This window comes from Mobula hypostoma, chromosome 3 (genome assembly GCF_963921235.1).
Source record: "Mobula hypostoma chromosome 3, sMobHyp1.1, whole genome shotgun sequence".
Lineage (NCBI taxonomy): Eukaryota > Metazoa > Chordata > Chondrichthyes > Myliobatiformes > Myliobatidae > Mobula > Mobula hypostoma.
The window spans coordinates 220033016-220048833 of NC_086099.1; the positions used below are offsets into that span (position 1 = coordinate 220033016).

The 15818-nt window shown below is 45.3% G+C and overlaps 1 protein-coding gene across 2 annotated transcripts in view; it reads left to right on the plus strand.

The window, feature by feature from the left end:
- The window catches only part of sec22c (SEC22 homolog C, vesicle trafficking protein), a 98806-nt gene that overhangs the window by 64383 nt on the left and 18605 nt on the right, over positions 1–15818 (plus strand). Inside the window, exon 7 of one of the 2 annotated variants that reach the window (XM_063044553.1) lies at positions 3904–3960. The exons of the other annotated variant lie outside the window; for it this stretch is intronic. Within the exon in view, the coding sequence (XP_062900623.1) occupies positions 3904–3960 (57 nt within the window). The remainder of the gene's footprint in view (positions 1–3903; positions 3961–15818) is intronic. 2 annotated transcript variants of the gene reach the window in all.

Consider the following 15818-nt stretch of genomic DNA (forward strand, 5'->3'; position numbering starts at 1 on the left):
AAAAACACAAGGAAACTTAACAGCTAAAGCCGTCACTTTAAGAAGTTCTAGTTAAAACAAGTCAATTGTGTTTAAGTGCATTGGAACGCTGAGGCCTGATGCTCTCTGGCGCCTCACGCTGGTCTGAAGAGTTCATGACACCCGTACATCTTTGGAAAGTGGGTGGAAACAGCACCTGGAGGTAACCCACGCGATCACAGGGCGAACGTGATAAGAACACAAGAAATAGGAACAAAGGTTGACTGCACTAATCCCCAATTGGTAATACTTTTGTTATTGCCTTATGTATCAAAGGCTTTGTGCTTTTATAAAAAGAGATAAAGATCAGCTTTATTTGTCACATACACATTGTAACATCCAAACATATGGTGAAATGTGTCACTTGTGTCAACAACCAACACAGTTCGAGGATGTGCTGGGGGCAGCCCGTAAGTGTTGTCGTGCTTTTGGCACCAATGCAGCACGCCCACAACCTACTAAGCCTAACCGTGTGTCTTTTGGAATCCAGAGCACCCGGAGAAAATGCTCAGAAGGTCAGTCAGCATCTGTGGGGAAAGACACAGATTTGAAAGTTGCTACCATGAAGGGTCATTGATTCTGTTTCTCTCTCCATGGACCTCACCTCTCCGGCTGAGAACTGCAGGTAGTTTTATTATACCTTTCCTACAATGTGCTCCCTGCCATTTGTACAGTAGTTACTAATTTGTATCTCAGAACAATGGTGATTACCTTTAAAGGAGGGTGAGGGGTGACCTGTTTGAGGTGTACAAGATGATAAGAGGCATCGATTTAGAACAGAGATGAGGAGGAATTTCTTTCGCCAGAGGGTGGTGAATCTGTGGAATTCTCTGCCACAGTCGGCTATGGAGAACAGGTCATTGGGCATATTTAAATTGGAAGTTGATAGCTTCTTAATTAGTCAGAACATCCAAATTTTGGGGTTCCTAAGGTTGTCATAGCCAGGGATAGTAGTGGGAATAAGCTCCCACTACCTATAAAGTGCTCCAAACGGCGTTCGTCTCTGACAACCATCCAACTCTCGGCCTTCATTTGTGGCTTAACTACTAGGCCTGGTGGAACTGATTTTATTAACAAGAGAAGGGGCAAAGATGCCTCAAAACCAGTTGCTTTGGGCAGGTGGGGCTTGCCAACCTTGGACAGCAGCCCGCCCAGGAGAAGGAAACCTCTGATTTTAACCCTCCGCTGCCTTGCGGCCACACCCATCCATGGGAAAGGCTTTGGGATAAACCCCGAGGAAGGAATCCGGAGCTGGGGTTCCTCAGGCAGTTTGATGTTGTTTACAACTTCACTCTGGCAACCTCTGCGATGACACTGGTGCCAAGCTGTATCGGCACTTGCCCTTCCCTTGGACTACGTCAGTGACGTGGAGAGGGGGAACCAACTGCGTGGGCAACAGCCGGTTCTTCAAATCTTCCTACCCAGGCTTCCACCCTGGAGAGGACACAGTCCACCAGAGGCACAAACCCATGATCCCCTGGGATCGACGGCTGCCTACTACCAAGGTTAGGGGGAGAGGGCAGGAGAATGGGATTGAGAGGGTTAACAAATCAGCCATGATTGTATGGCTGAGCAGACTCGATGGGCTGAATAGCCTAATTCTGTTCCTGTGGAGTGGACAGATGGATTAGATTAGATTGAAATTAGAGAAGGTTTAAAGATCAACACAGGAGACTGCACTGTGCTGTGGTGTAATATGTTATAAAAGAAAATAACTATGCACTGTGCTGACGTGTTGCTGAGAGTTAGTGACGTGCTTATAATGCAAAGTTCTTTTCCTGCCTATGTAATTATCATATTACAGTGCACCATTTCACTGTCCTGGCAGCTTTACAATAGGTTCATCTTTGAAGCAGATTATTAGTTATCCCTAACTTAGTGTTTTACATACATAGGTGTTGACATTTAGAGTCGGGGTTTGTTTGGGATCTTGTTTTATTGATAGATGTTGACAACTGAACAATGGATGTAAACTGCAAACAACAAGAATTCTGCAGATGCTGGAAATTCAAGCAACACACATCAAAGTTGCTGGTGAATGCAGCAGGCCAGGCAGCATCTCTAGGAAGAGGGGCAGTCAGGACGAAGGGTCTCGGCCTGAAACGTCGACTGTACCTCTTCCTAGAGATGCTGCCTGGCCTGCTGCGTTCGCCAGCAACTTTGAAATGGATGTAAACCAATGGCTGTGAACATAAAATGTCTTGGCAGGTTCCAACCACCAGGTGGTGCTCCAATCCAAATGCTGTACACTGTATATAATTATACAGTGACCATGGAGATGTTACTATTTCAGAACCAAAACCAAGTTTATTACCACTGAATGCTGCCTGGCCTGCTGCGTTCACCAGCAACTTTGATGTGTGTTGCTTTTATTACCACTGATGTGTGTTGTTTTGTGGCAGCATTTCAATGAAAAAAGAGAGCAAAATAATGTTGTAGGGCTCATGGAATCATGGACTATTCTGAAATCTGATGGCTCCTTAACCTCACTGTAGTAGTGAGAAGAGGGCATGTTTTGGATGGCAAGGATGAGGTAATGTTGCAGCTCTATAAAACCCTGGTTAGACCACCATCACCATAATCGTCATTATGTGCCATGTCATATGATGTGGGCGATCATAGTCCCATCACCATGATTGTTCTTGGCAAATTTTTCTACAGAAGTGGTTTGCGATTGCCTTCTTCTGACCAGTGTCTTTACAAGACGGGTGACCCCAGCCAATATCAATGATCTTCAGAGGCTGTCTGCCTGGCATCAGTGGTTGTATAATCAGGACTGGTAATCGGCACCAGCTGCTCATACGATCATCTCCCATAGCTTCACGTGACCCAACCCAGTGGTGACCTGCAGGCTGGTGAAAGGAAGGAGTGGCTTACACCTCCTTTGGTGGAGACGCATCTCCACCCGGCCACCCGCTGGTTAGACGATACTCGGACTATTGTGTTCAGTTCTGGTCACCTCATTATTGGAAGGATGTGGAAGGTTTAGAGAGGACGGAGAAGAGATTTACCAGGATGCTGTCTGGATCAGAGAGCATGTTTTATGTGGATAGGTCAAGCAGGCAAGCTAGGGTTTTTCTCTTTAGAATGAAGGAGGGTGATTCTCAGCATTGCATTCTGTACACATACCTCAATAATAAGTGTACTTTCAATCTTTGAAACATAGAAACATAGAAAACCTACAGCACATTACAGGCCCTCAGCCCACAAAGCTGTGCTGAACGTGCCCTTTACCTTAGAAATTACCTAGGGTTAACCATAGCCCTCTATTTTTCTAAGCTCCATGTGCCTATCCAGGAGTCTCTTAAAAGACCCTATCGTATCCACCTACACCACCATCGTCAGCAGCCCATTCCATGCATTCACACTCTCTGCATAAAAAACGTACCCCGACATCTCCTCTGTACCTATTTCAAAGCACCTTAAAACTGTGCCCTCTCATGCTAGCTATTTCAGCCCTGGGAAAAAGCCTCTGACTATCCACACGATCAATGCCTCTCATCATTTTATACACCTCTATCAGGTCACCTCTCATCCTCCACCAATCCAAGGAGAAAAGGCCGAGTTCACTCAACCTATTTTCATAAGGCATGCTCCCCAATCCAGGCAACATCCTTGTAAATCTCCTCTGCACCCTTTCTATGGTTTCCACATCCTTCCTGTAGTGAGGTGACCAGAACTGAGCACAGTACTCCAAGTGGAGTCTGACCAGGGTCCTATATGCAGTGGCATGCAAAAGTTTGGGCACCCCTGGTTAAAATTTCTGTTACTGTGAATAGCTAAGTGAGTAAAAGACAAACTGATTTCCAAAAGGCATAAAGTTAAAGATGACATATTTCTTTAATATTTTAAGCAAGAAAACTTCTTTATTTCCATCTTTTACAGTTTCAAAATAACAAAGAAGGAAAAGGGCCGGAAGCAAAAGTTTGGGCACCCTGCATGGTCAGTACTTAGTAACACCCCCTTTGGCAAGTATCACAGCTCGTAAACGCTTTCTGCAGCCAGCTAAGAGTCTTTCAATTCTTGTTTGGGGGAATCTTTGCTCATTCTTCCTTGCAAAAAGCTTCTAGTTCTGTGAGATTCTTGGGCCGTCTTGCATGCACTGCTCTTTTGAGGTCTATCCACAGATTCTCGATGATGTTTAGAGGCCATGGCAAAACCTTCAGCTTGCGCCTCCTGAGGTAGTCCATTGTGGATTTTGAGGTGTGTTTAGGATCATTACCCTGTTGTAGAAGCCATCCTCTTTTCACCTTTGGCTTTTTTACAGACGGTGTGATGTTTGCTTCCAGAATTTGCTGGTATTTAATTAAATTCATTCTTCCATCAACCCCGTGCCACTGGCTGCAACACAAGCTCAGAGTTCCGTACGTTTCCCTGAGAACATCTGTTTCCAATTTATGCTTCCGAGTTCCTGCCTGATAGCCTCATATTTCCTCTTACTCCAATTAAATGCTTTCCTAACTTGTCTGTTCCTATCCCTCTCCAATGCTATGGTAAAGGAGATAGAATTGTGATCACTATCCCCAAAATGTTCTCCCACTGAGAGACCTGACAACTGACCAGGTTCATTTCCCAATACCAGATCAAATACAGCCTACTTTTATAGGCTTATCTACATACTGTGTCAAGAAACCTTCCTGAACACATGTAACAAACTCCACCCCATCTAAACCCCTCACTCTAGGGAGATGCCAATCGATATTTGGGAAATTAAAATCTCCCATCACAACAGCCATGTTATTATTACACCTTTCCAGAATCTGTCTCCCTATCTGCTCCTCGGTATCCCTGTCACTATTGGGTGGTCTATAAAAAACACTCAGTAGAGTTATTGACCCTTCCCTGTTCCTAACCTCCACCCACAGAGACTCTGTGTTTTCCTCCTTCTCTGCAGCCGTGACACTATCTGTGATCAACAGTGCCATGCTCCCACCTCTTTTGCCTCCCTCCCTGTCCTTTCTGAAACATCTAAAGCCTGGCACTCGAAGTAACCATTCCTGCCCCGAGCCATCCAAGTCTCCGTAATAGCCACAACATCATAGCTCCAAGTACTGATCCATGCTCTAAGCTCATCCGCTTTGTTCATAATACTCCTTGTATTAAAATAGACACACCTCAAACCATCAGTCTGAGTGCGTCCCTTCTCTATCACCTGTCTATCCTCCCTCTCACACTGTCTCCAAGCTTCCTCCATTTGTGAGCCAGCCGCCTCTTCCTCTGTCTCTTCAGTTTTGTTCCCAACCCCCAGCAATTCTAGTTTAAACTCTCCCCAACAGCCTTTGCAAACCTCCCTGCCAGGATATTGGTCACTCTGGGATTCAAATGCAACCTGTCCTTTTAGTACAGGTCTTGCCTGCCCCAAAAGAGGTCCCAATGATCCAGAAATCTGAATCCCTGCCCTCTGCTCCAATCTCTCAGCCACGTATTTATTCTCCACCTCATTTTATTCCTATACTCACTGTTGCGTGGCACGGGCAGTAATCCTGAGATTGCTACCTTTGAGGTCCTGTTTCTCGACTTCCTTCCCAACTCCCTGTAGTCTGTTTTCAGGACCTCCTCCCTTTTCCTGCCTATGTCGTTGGTACTAATATGTATCACGCCCTCTGGCTGTTCACCTTCCCACTTCAGGATATCGTGGACACGATCAGAAACATCCCAGACCCTGGCACCTGGGAGGCAAACTACCATCCGTGTTCCTTTCCTGCATCCACAGAATCGCCTGTCTGACCCCCTAACTATTGAGTCCCCTATCACTGCTGCCTGAGATGTCAAGTGCAATGTCGTCTGGACCTTAGGTCCTGGTAGTAAGGTCAACAGAGTGGTTCCAGACAGAGCAATCCAACCAAGATCTCAACGATGGATCTGGTGGAAGGTGATGACACATCACAGCAGCAGTGAAGGCAGAGGAAGGCTGCAGCAGTGAAGGGTCCCCAGTCGTCTTGCTTTCCGTGCCACTGGAGCCTGACCCCGATCTCTCAGTAACCGTGTGGTAGCTGCCCATGCACCTTAAACAAAGTCACGCATAGGCATTCTCCATTAAGAGAATCCACCAAGACAACACCTGAGGAGAACATCATACTCATCTTGTGTGATGCTTGTTATCACTACCACCCATCACTGCTTGGGATTGTCCAGGTTCTCTGGTTTTCTCCCAACATCCCAAAGGACTGGAGATGGTGGATTGATTGGCTGCTGTAAATTTCCTCTTGTACCAATCTCTGTGGCACACCACCGGTTCGACAATCAAAGTAAATTCATTATCAAAGTACGTATATGTCACCAAATACTACCTTGAGATTCATTTTCTTGCAGGCATTTACAGGAAAATAAGGAATTATAATAGGATTTACGTAAAGCTAAACGTAACAAAGACTGACAAATCAACGTGTCTATAATTTCATTTCTTCTGTCTCGCTCCCTTCTTGAATAGTGGAGTGACATTTGCAATTTGCCCGTCCTCCAGAACCATTCCAGAACCTAGTGATTCTTGAAAGATCATGACTAATGCCTCCACAATCTCTTCAGCTACCTCTTTCAGAACCCTAGGATGTAGTCCATCTGATCCAGGTGACTTATCTACCTTCAGACCAAAGCATCTTCTCCCTAGTAATAGCAACTGCCTTCACTTCTGTCCTCCAATATTGTTGAACTTCTGGCATTCTGCTTGTGTCTTTCACATCCACCATTTCTTTGTCTCCCTTTCCTACCTCTCAAACATCACTTTCCAGCCTCTCTTTTACTCTTTATAAATCTGAAAAACTTTTGGTATCCTCTTTGATATTGTTGGCAAGCATCCCTCCCCCCCATGGCCTTTTAAAATTGCCTTCTGGTTTTTAAGAGTTTCCTAATCCTCTAATTTCCCACTAATTTTTGCTCTATTATGCACTCTCTCTTTTGCTTTGATGTTGGCTTTGATTTTCTTTGTCAGCCATGGTTGCACCATCCTGCCTTTAGAATACTACTTCTTCTTTAGCATGTATCTATCCTGAGACTTTTGAATTGCTCCCAGAAACTTCAGCCATTGCTGCTCTGCCTTCATCCCTGCTAGTGTTCCCTTCCAATCAACTTTGACCAGTTTCTCACTCATGCCTCTGTAATTCCCTTTACTCCACTTTAGCTTCTCGCTTTCAAATTGCAGGGTGAATTATGATCACTGTCTCCTAAGTGTTCCTTTACCTTAAGCTCCCTATCAAGTCTGGTTCGTTACACAACACCCAGTCTAGAATAATTGATCCCCTAGTGGGCTCAACCACAAGCTGCTCTAAATAGCCATCTTGTAGGCATTCAGCAAATTCTCTCTCTGGATCCAGCACCAACCTGATTTTCCCAATCTACTTGCATATTGAAATCCCCATGACTATTGTAACACTGCCCTTTTGACATGCCTTTTCTAACTTCCATTGTAATTTGTAGCCCACATCCTGGCTACTGTTCGAAGGTCTGTATATATCTCCCTTCAGGGTCTTTTTATCCTTGCAGTTTATAAACTCTACCCACAAGGATTCTATATCTTCTGGTCCTATGTCACCTCTTTTTAAGGATTTGATTTCATTTTTTACCAACAGAGACATGCCACCCCCTCTGCCTACCTGCCTGAACTTTTGATACAATGTGTATCCTTAGATGTTAAGCTCTCAACTATGATTTTCTTTCAGCCACAACTCAGTGATACCCGCCAATCTTAACTGTGATACAAGACTATCTTCTTTATTCTGTACACTGCATGCATTCAAATATAACACCTTCAGTCCTGTATCCATCACCCTTTTCAACTTTGTCCACTTTTTACACTGCATCTCATCCCACTGGCTGCACTTTTGCCTCGTCATCTACCTGTCCTCCTTTTCAGTCTCAGTGCACACCGCCTCGGCATGATAACCAACAGCGCCATCCTCAGCCCTCTCACTCCAGTTCCCACCCCCCTGCCAAATTAGTTTAAGCCCTCCCCAATGGCTCTAACAAACCTGACCACAAGGGTATTGGTCCCCTTTGGGTTCACGTGTGACCCATCCCTTCTGTACAGGTCACACCTTCCACAGAAGAGACCTGTTGTAGAGGAAAGCACAGTGAGGGCTAATAACTAGTAAATAGGGATGTGGATTGTGCTAATGTGGCAACAGGGATCCTCAGACAAAGCCTAGAAGTAGAGATGTGGAACGCAGCAGCCAAGTGTCAGGAACTTCAGTAATTGTGTTATAGCATGCAACCATTGTAGTAGAAGAAAATTGGATTTACTGTTGGACCCGTGAATTTTATTTTGTAATCACGACCTAGTTTGTTACTGAATAAAGTCTTCCTGTAGCCACCATTATGTTATCAAAGTCTAATTTTACTGGTAATCTCATCAACTGAGGATGTAAAAGCTGTCCAGTCACAAATAAGAGAAAACCTGCGGATGCTGGAAATCCAAAGCAACACACCCAAAATGCTGGAGGAACTCAGCAGGCCAGGCAGCATCTATGGAACAGAGTTCAGTTGACGTTTTGGGCCGCGGCCCTTCATCAGGGCTGGAGAAAAACAGTGGATGTAACAAATTCATGCTCAGGTAGATCAGCTTTGACTAGGCTCCTGGGGCACAGTGTTTTTTAAAATAAATCACTCATAATTCGAACACCAACTCTGTGTGATGGCACATTTTGCTCCCTCAGACCCTTAAGGGGACTTAACTTCTTCCAGGTTACCTTTTGTCCTGAATATACTAATAGGACCTTGGTCTTATCTACTGACATTCATGCTTCTGTTTTGTGCTACCAATCAAAAACCAATTTCCCTCTCCCACATGTCCCAATACATCAGTCCCTCCAAAGCATGATGAGCAGGCCACGTCGTCTCAGTTACTCATACACTCCGTAAAATGTCATTCTCTGAAATGATCTAATTTACAATAAATAAATCAATGCTAACTGATTTTCTCACCTCCCTGAGGAGCCATACCACAGAATTGACCACTCATCTACTGAAATGTTCTTTCCGCACATTAGTTTAAAATTTACTGCTCCCTTGGAACACTCTTTTAACTCACTATTCCCAGACAACTGAATTCTCTGAAAGCAGGCCAACAATCTTGGATAAACAGACAACTTTTCAGGCCAAGAGCTTTCGTCAGGGTGTTCTGATCAAGGGTCTCAGCTAGAAATGTTGACTGTTTATTCCTCTCCATAGATGCTGCCTGACCTGCTGAGTTCCTCTGTGTGTTACTCTGGATTTCCAGTATCTGCGGAATTTCCTGTGCTTACAGCGATCTCGGAGATTCCTGGGAACGTACAACATGGGAACAAGCCTTTAGGCCCTCTGTGACAACCAGTGCAGAACCATCCATATACAGTAATCCCTTCTTCCTGCTCTGCACATTAGTGAGACTGGGGGACCGCTTTGTCGAGCACCTTCGCTCCAGGAGAATCTCCCAGTTGGCCATTTTTAATTTGACTTCCTATTCTCATTCCGACATATTGGCCCATGAGCTCCTCTACTGCCATGATGAGGCCACTCTCAGGTTCGAGGTGCGCCACCTCATTTTCAGTCTGAGTAGCCTCCAACTCAGTGGTGTGAACTTCACTTCACAGTGCCCAATCAACCTACCAGCCAGCAAAGCTTTGGGAATGTGGGAAGAAAGTGGAGCACACAGATCACAGGGAGAGGCATCTCTTGCAGGACATTAGGGATAAATTTGTCCCGGTGAGGAGGATAAAGAATGGTAGGGTGAAGGAACCATGGGTGACAAGTGAGGTGGAAAATCTAGTCAGGTGGAAGAAGGCAGCATACATGAGGTTTAGGAAGCAAGGATCAGGTGGGTCTATTGAGGAATATAGGGTAGCAAGAAAGGAGCTTAAGAAGGGGCGGAGAAGAGCAAGAAGGAGGCATGAGAAGGCCTTGGCGAGTAGGGTAAAGGAAAACCCCAAGGCATTCTTCAATTATGTGAAGAACAAAAGAATGACAGGAGTGAAAGTAGGACCGATTGGAGATAAAGGTGGGAAGATGTGTCTGGAGGTTGTGGAGATGAGCGAGGCCCTCAATGAATACTTCTCTTCGGTATACACCAATGAGAGGGAACTTGATGACAGTGAGGACAATATGAGTGAGGTTGATGTTCTGGAGCATGTTGATATTAAGGGAGAGGAGGTGTTGGAGTTGTTAAAATACATTAGGACAGATAAGTCCCCAGGCCCTGACGGAATATTCCCCAGGCTGCTCCACGAGGCAAGGGAAGAGATTGCTGAGTCTCTGGCTAGGATCTTTATGTCCTCGTTGTCTACGGGAATGGTACCGGAGGATAGGAGGGAGGCGAATGTTGTCCCCTTGTTCAAAAAAGGTAGTAGGGATAGTCCAGGTAATTATAGACCAGTAAGCCTTACGTCTGTGGTGGGAAAGCTGTTGGAAAAGATTCTTAGAGATAGGATCGATGGGCATTTAGAGAATCATGGTCTGATCAGGGACAGTCAGCATGACTTTGTGAAGGGCAGATTGTGTTGAACAAGCCTGATAGAGTTCTTTGAGGTGGTGACCAGGCATATAGATGAGGGTAGTGCAGTGGATGTGATCTATATGGATTTTAGTAAGGCATTTGACAAGGTTTCACATGGTAGACTTATTCAGAAAGTCAGGAGGCACGGGATCCATGGAAGTTTGGCCAGGTGGATTCAGAATTGGCTTGTTTTTAGAAAGCAAAGGGTCGTGATGGAGGGAGTACATTCAGATTGGAGGGTTGTGACTAGTGGTGTCCACAAGGATCGGTTCTGGGACCTCTACTTTTTGTGATTTTTATTAACAACCTGGATGTGGGGGTAGAAGGGTGGGTTGGCAAGTTTGCAGACGACACAAATGTTGGTAGTGTTGTAGGTAGTGTAGAGGATTGTCAAAGATTGCAGAGAGACATTGATAGGATGCAGAAGTGGGCTGAGAAGTGGCAGATGGAGTTCAACCTGGAGAAGTGTGAGGTGGTACACTTTGGAAGGACAAACTCCAAAGCAGAGTACAAAGTAAATGGCAGGATACTTGGTAGTGTGGAGGATCAGAGGGATCGGGGGGTACATGTCCACAGATCCCTGAAAGTTGCCTCACTGGTAGATAGGGTAGTTAAGAAAGCTTATGGGGTGTTAACCTTCATAAGTCGAGGGATAGAATTTAAGAGTCACGAGGTAATGATGCAGCTCTATAAAACTCTGGTTAGGCCACACTTGAAGTACTGTGTCCAGTTCCGGTTGCCTCACTATAGGAAGGATGTGGAAGCATTGGAAAGGGTACAGAGGAGATTTACTGGATGCTGCCTGGTTTAGAGAGTATGCATTATGATCAGAGTTTAAGGGAGCTAGGGCTTTACTCTTTGGAGAGAAGGAGGATGAGAGGAGACATGATAGAGGTGTACAAGATAATAAGAGGAATAGATAGAGTGGATAGCCAGTGCCTCTTCCCCAGGGCTCCACTGCTCAATACAAGAGGACATGGCTTTAAGGTAAGGGGTGGGAAGTTCAAGGGGGATATTAGAGGAAGGTTTTTTACTCAGAGAGTGGTTCGTGCATGGAATGTACTGCCTGAGTCAGTGGTAGAGGTAGATACGCTAGTGAAATTTAAGAGACTACTAGACAGGTATATGAAGGAATTTGATGTGGGGGGTTATATGGGGGGCAGGGTTTATGGGTTGAAGGGCCTGTACTGTGCTGTACTGTTCTATGTTCTATGTACAAACTCCACTAAATCAGTGCCCGGGGTTAGGGCTGATGGAGCTGTGACTCCACCCAAGGTCCATGAACCAGTCCTCCTCAGAGTATCAGAGGTGGACAGGGTCCTTGGTGCTGGTTTCAGGCCCAGCACGTAAGTGGAATTACAAATGTAACTCTCGCTTTGGCTAGCAGCTTAATATAGGGGTTGATAGTCTCCCGGCCCAGCCAAACTTAAGAAATCTCGTTTGGGTGGATGCTGCACGATGTGTCCCCGTTACAAATCAGTACCCCGAAATAACAAACAGTGCACAATATGCGATGAAATGATTAAGCTTCATAATCCTTACTTTGACTATATGGTTAGTAAAGAAAATAGAAAAAAAGAAAAAGGGCTCATTCTCATGAAACAATCTAATGTGCAACGTTGGAGCTCACTGATAAGGTCGTTCGTCCACCATCGACCTCCTCCGATCGTCACTGACCTTCGGACCCTCACTCCAAGTCCACTCCGTCCGAGGTCTACCAACTCTCTCCATTCGCGTCTTCTCTCCTCACCTCTCCCCGGCAATAGACCACGAAAATCTCTCTTCCAGACTTACATGAAAGAACATCAGCATTCCAAACCCCGTTATCTCTAGTCATAACTCAAACATTGCTGCTACAGAGAAACCATTACGTTATCAGTGAAATCTTACAGCATGTTACACAGAAGTAAAACCTTACAGTATGTTGCACAAAGAAAGTACAGCAGCACCTCTACTTCCTTAGGAGATTGCGAAGGTTCAGCGTGACATCTAAAACTCTTGACAAACTTCTATATAAATGTGTGGAGGAGAGTATATCGACTGGCTGCATCACAGCCTGGTGTGAAAACACCAATGCCCTTGAATGGAAAATCTACAAAAAGTAGCGGGACAGCCCAGTTCATCATGGCTATAGCCCCCCCCCCCACCATCAAGAACATCTACACCGAGCGTTGATGCAGGAAAGCAGCATCCCCACCACCCAGGTCACGCTCTCTTCTCGCTGCTGCCAGGAGAAGCAGGTACAGGAGACTCAGGACCCACACCACCAGGTTCAGGAACAGTTATTACCCCTCAACCATCAGGCTCTTGAACCAAAAGGGATAACTTTCCTCAGCTTCACTTGAATTGAATTGAATTAACATTATTTCTTACATCTTTAACATACATGAGGAATAAAAATCTTTACATTATGTCTCCACCTGAAAGTGCAATGTGCAAATTATAGTAATTTGTAATAAATAGTATGTATAACAGGACTGTCAATATAGCATAGAAATACAATTGTGTCAGCGTGAATTGATCAGTCTGATGGCCTGGTGGAAGAAGCTGTCCCGGAGCCTGTTGGTTCTGGCTTTTATGCTGCGGTACCGTTTCCCGGATGGTAGCAGCTGGAACAGTTTGTGGTTGGGGTAACTCAGGTCCCCAATGATCCTTCAGGCCTTTTTTACATACCTGTCTTTGTAAATGTCCTGAACCTTGGGAAAATCACATCCACAGATGCGCTGGGCTGTCCACACCACTCTCTGCAGAGTCCTGCGATTGAGGGAAGTACAGTTCCCATACCAGGCAGTGATGCAGCCAGTCAGGATGCTCTCAACTGTGCCCCTGTAGAAAGTTCTTGGGATTTGGGGACTCATGCTAAACTTCAACTGTCCTGAGGTGAAAGAGGCGCTTTTGTGCTTTTTTACACCACACAACCAGTATGTACAGACCATGAGAGATCTTCAGTTATGTATTATATACTGAGGAACTTGAAGCTGTTCACCCTCTCAACTCCAGATCCATTGATGTCAATAGAGTTCAGCCTGTCTCCATTTCTCCTGTTGTTCACAACCAGCTCCTTTGTTTTTGCGACATTGAGGGAAGAGGTTATTTTCTTGACACCACTGTATCAGGGTGATGACTTCTTCTCTGTAGGCTGCCTCATTATTATTTGAAATAAGGCCAATCAATGTAGTATCATCAGCAAATTTAATTAGCAGACTGGAGCTGTGGGTGGCAACACAGTCATGGGTATACAGAGAGTAAAGGAGGTGACTTAGTACACAGCCCTAAGGGATACCTGTGTTGAGGGTCAGAGGGGCAGAGGTGAGGGAGCCCACTCTTACCACCTGCCGGCGATCTGACAGGAAGTCCAGGATGAAGCTTCACAAGGCAGGGTGAAGGCTGAGGTCTCTGAGCTTCTTGTCGAGCCCGGAGGGAATTATGGTGTTGAATGCTGAACTGTAGTCCAGGAACAGCATTCTCACATAAGCATCCTTCTTCTCCAGATGTATAAGGATGGTGTGTAGAGCTGTGGTATTCTGCCAATCGGTTGTGTCAGTAGGCGAACTGTAGGGGTCCAGTGTGGGTGGTAGCAAGCTGCAGGTGTAGTCCTTGACCGACCTCTCAAAGCATTTGCTTATTATTGAGGTGAGTGCAACAGGATGCCAGTCGTTCAGACATGTTACCTTGGTCTCTTTAGGTACAGGGACAGTGGTGGATGTTTTGAAGCAGGAGGGCCCTCTACACTGGGAGAGGGAGAGATTAAAAATGTCAGTAAACACACCTGCTAGTTGTGTTGCGCACATCCTGAGGACCTGCCCTGGGATGCCAACTGGTCCCGCAGCCTTTCGACTGTCCACTCATTGGAAACACCTGCGTACTTCAGCCTCAGGGATGACCAAGGAGCAGGTCGCTTTGGCAGCTCTTCTCAGGGGCTCAGTGTTGGTGATATTGAACCAAGCATAAAATAGGGTTATCTCGTCTGTGAGAGAGGCAGCGATGTAGGCAGCACCATTGTGCTTAGCTTTGAAGTCTGTGCTGGTGTGCAGACCTTGCCATAAGCTGTGTGTGTTGTTGGTGGAGAGTTGTGTCTGGATCTTGTCCCTGTATTGTTGTTTCAGTGCCTTGATGACTTTGTGTAGATTGTAGCTGCATTTCTTGACCTCCTGCTGACTACCAGCTATGTAAGCTCTGTCTCGCACGGTAATTGCTGCTTGCATGGAACTGTTGATCCAGGTTTCTGATTTGGATAGATCCTGACTGATCTCTGAGGGACAACATCCTCGATGCACTTCTGGATGAAGCTTGTGACCCCTTTCGTGAACCCAGAGACATCCTCATCATGAAAAACATTTCAGTTGATGTCATCAAAGCAGTTCTGTAGCATTGAGACAGATTGGTTGGACCAACAGTGGACGGTTTTAACTATGGCTTCCTCTTGTTTTAGCTTCTGCCTGTACATCGACTGAAGCAAGATGGAGGAGTCTGCCCCATCATTGAAAGGCTCTCACAGCCAATTGACTCACTTTCAAGGACTCTTCATCTCATCTTCTTGATATTTATTGTTATTTGTTTATTATTATTATTTCTCTCTTTTTGTATTTGCATAGTTGTTTGTCTTTTGCACTCTGATTGAACACCTAAGTTGGTGTGGTCTTTCATTGATTCTATTATGGCTGTTATTCTATCTTGGATTTATTGAGTATGCCTGCAAGAAAATGAATCTCAGCATTGTATATGTTGACATGTATAAGAACATAAGAAATCAGAGCAGGAGTGGGCCATCCAGCCCTTCGATCCTGCTCCTCCATTCAATAAGATCATGGCTGATCTGGCCATGGACTCATTTCCACCTACCTGCCTTTCCACCATAACCCTTAATTCCCTAACTATGCAAAAATCTATCCAACCTTGTCTTAAATATATTTACTGAGGTAGCCTCCACTGCTTCATTGGGCAGAGAATTCCACAGATTTACCACTCTCTAGGAAAAGCAGTTCCTCCTCATCTTCATCCTAAATCTACTCCCCTGAATCTTGAGGCTATGTCCCCTAGTTCTAGGCTCATCTACCAGTGGAAATAACTTTCCTGCCTCTATCTTATCTATCCCCTTCATAATTTTATATTTTGTGATAAGATCTCCTCTCATTTTTCTGAATTCCAGTGAGTACAGTCCCAGGCGACTCAATCTCTCCTCATAGTCTAACCCCCTCATCTCTGGAATCATTCTGGTGAACCTCCTCTGCACTGCCTCCAAAGACAGTATATCCTTCCTCAAGTAAGGAGACCAGAACTGCACACAGTACTCCAGGTGCAGCCTCACCAGTACCCTGTACAGTTGCAGCATGACCTC